This window comes from Rhinichthys klamathensis, unplaced genomic scaffold, assembly GCF_029890125.1.
Source record: "Rhinichthys klamathensis goyatoka isolate OS25496 unplaced genomic scaffold, OSU_Roscu_1.1 h1tg000322l_1, whole genome shotgun sequence".
Lineage (NCBI taxonomy): Eukaryota > Metazoa > Chordata > Actinopteri > Cypriniformes > Leuciscidae > Rhinichthys > Rhinichthys klamathensis.
In genome coordinates, this window is record NW_026606838.1 from 26,689 (window position 1) to 29,032 (window position 2,344).

At 39.2% G+C, this 2,344-nt stretch overlaps 1 protein-coding gene across 1 annotated transcript; it reads left to right on the forward strand.

Moving 5' to 3' along the window:
- The first annotated feature begins 531 nt into the window (after positions 1-531).
- On the forward strand, positions 532-2,069 carry LOC130105545 (uncharacterized). Its single transcript, XM_056271589.1, has 4 exons — positions 532-930; positions 1,046-1,213; positions 1,403-1,498; positions 1,577-2,069. The coding sequence occupies exons 1-4, from the start codon at positions 571-573 to the stop codon at positions 1,901-1,903; spliced, it is 951 nt and encodes a 316-aa protein (XP_056127564.1). The 5' UTR covers positions 532-570; the 3' UTR covers positions 1,904-2,069.
- Positions 2,070-2,344: the final 275 nt, after the last annotated feature.

A 2,344-nucleotide genomic window follows, 5' to 3' on the forward strand; every position in this document is an offset into this window, starting at 1 on the left:
TACATTGCTCCTGACATCGCCCACAAGATTACCCTTTCTACACGACCAAGTACAGTAGAAGAGTTGATTACAGTGATCAAAGAGAAATTCAGACCTCTTCTTGATTTTGATTTCAGCCTCCAATATGAAGACCCAGATTTTGGGGGGCAACTCTGCTTTCTAACAGACATTTCAGAACTGCCAGAGAAGGCTGTATTGAAAGTACACCGATCTGAGACTAATGCTGGCTCAGCTGCAACTTCAGACACAGAAATTCTCACTTATGCCCCAGGACGCTTGCAGAGTTGGCCTGATGTGTTCCAAGTTCCTCAATTTTCATATGACGTCGAGCACACCCTAAATAGTGGAAATACGGCCTATCAAAACAATGGAAAGTTCTTAAAATTAACAAAAGGCCAAAAACATGACATTCTAGAAAATATGGCCAAGGCAATGCACAGCTTTAAGGCTTACCCCAGTGACAAAGAAGTAGCTAAAGCAGCTGAGGCTCTTATTTCTAAGCATCCCTGCCTCACAGAACCAGGAAGTCAATGTGGATGGTATGGCTGGAAGACAAGCTTAAAGTTTAAGATGGGCAACTATCGTACAAAACTCAGCAGATCTGGCTGTGAAGAGGTGGCTGTTAACTCGGGGAAGAGAAGCCAAAATAATCCAGAGAGTGAGTCTCCCCACTCCAACATCAAAAGAGCTCGTCGAGCTGAGGTAAACTACCTACCAAATTTTCCAAAAGGAGAGAGTGCTGAAAGCTTGGAACAACAAAGATTGCAAATAGTTGAGGAAGTGTCTAAGACCGAAAGAAGTCTTGGGCTGATAGAGAAACTCATGCAAAGTACATTTGCGCTGCGTCGCAAACAGATCGTTGTAGATAACCCATCACAACCAGTGAAGGAATTTTTGGAAAAGTGGCCTGCACTTCGTTTGGAATCTCAGGTAATTTTCTCAGTTGCTGTCTGTTAGATTCCATTTTTTGTGCATTTATGTGTGTCTGTTTCTTTTGTTTTCTTGTTTATTTTTAAATGTTATTTGTTTGAATGCTTGCTTTCAGATTGCTGCAGAATTCCACAGAATTACTAATATCAGCTTGAAAAACAAGTTCTATGCAGAACTGGACAACCATACTCCTCGACTGATTGCTGTTTACAGGCAGAAGGCTGCCCGTACTGGCAAAGCAGCAGAAGCACTGAGAAGCATCTTTAGTGCCTTTGATCTTGTGGTAAATGTTGTTAATTACATTTATAGTACAAGTTAATTGGTTAATGTGCACAAGTATTTTATCTGTTAATAGTTTAAACCTAGCTTTGAACTTTTTTCGCTTTAAATTTCTTCCCCTCTTTCATCTGTGCTTTTATCTCTATTTTTTTCTTTTTTCTTGCACCACTAAGACAGTTCTGTCTTTTTTCAGGATCACTACGATATTGACAATAGACGTACAGCTGCACTTCGAGCCCTCCCTGTCTACTTGCGCGAAGATGACTCTGTGTTTTTCAAGATGTGGAATGTAGGTTTTTATACATCTCGTTTGAATTTTAATGTTATTTATCTGATTATGCTCATGAAGTTCTCTCATGCTTTTCAGACTGAAGAGGTGGATGAGCCAGACATTGCAGATTCAGCTGTAGCTCTTGTCAGCATGGTGAATGGAGACTCGACTTCCACTGTTCAGTTTGACCCTGCTCGGATTGCTATTGTGCTGGAAGGTGACATTGTTCTAAGGGACATTTCCAGGTTGGCTGATGCTTTTCTTTTGATGTTTGGTTTGATATATGCATTACATCTCAACTACCCCAAAGAGCTGACACACACATTTAACTTCATCCAAAAAGTCTTACTGGGCTTGGATGACTCAAAGCCACTAACACCCAGATTGCTGAGTCTAAAAAATGAGCTACTAATTAAGGAGTAAGAGGAATGGATGTACGAGCTCTATACAATTTATTTTCTGTTCTTTTCAGTTGTTGTGAGTGACTACTGTAGTTGCCCTATTAAACACTGAGCTCAAGATTTATAATTTCCCAGTGAAGTGGAGAATTTCATTTTCATTTTAGTATTCATTGGGATTGCGTTACTGAAAGCCACTAGCACCCAGATTACGGTCTAAATTTTATTTTTACTGATTAAGAGATTTTCTGCATTTCTGGATGCACAAGAGACTGTTTATTGTATTTTATTTCACTTGTTGTGACTAATATTATTACAGTCTATTGTAATACTTATCTCAAATTTCTACATTTTCCAGAACACAGATTGTGTTCACTTAGTATTTACTGGGATTGCGTTACTGAAAGCCACTAGCACCCAGATTACGGTCTAAATTTTATTTTTACTGATTAAGAGATTTTCTGCA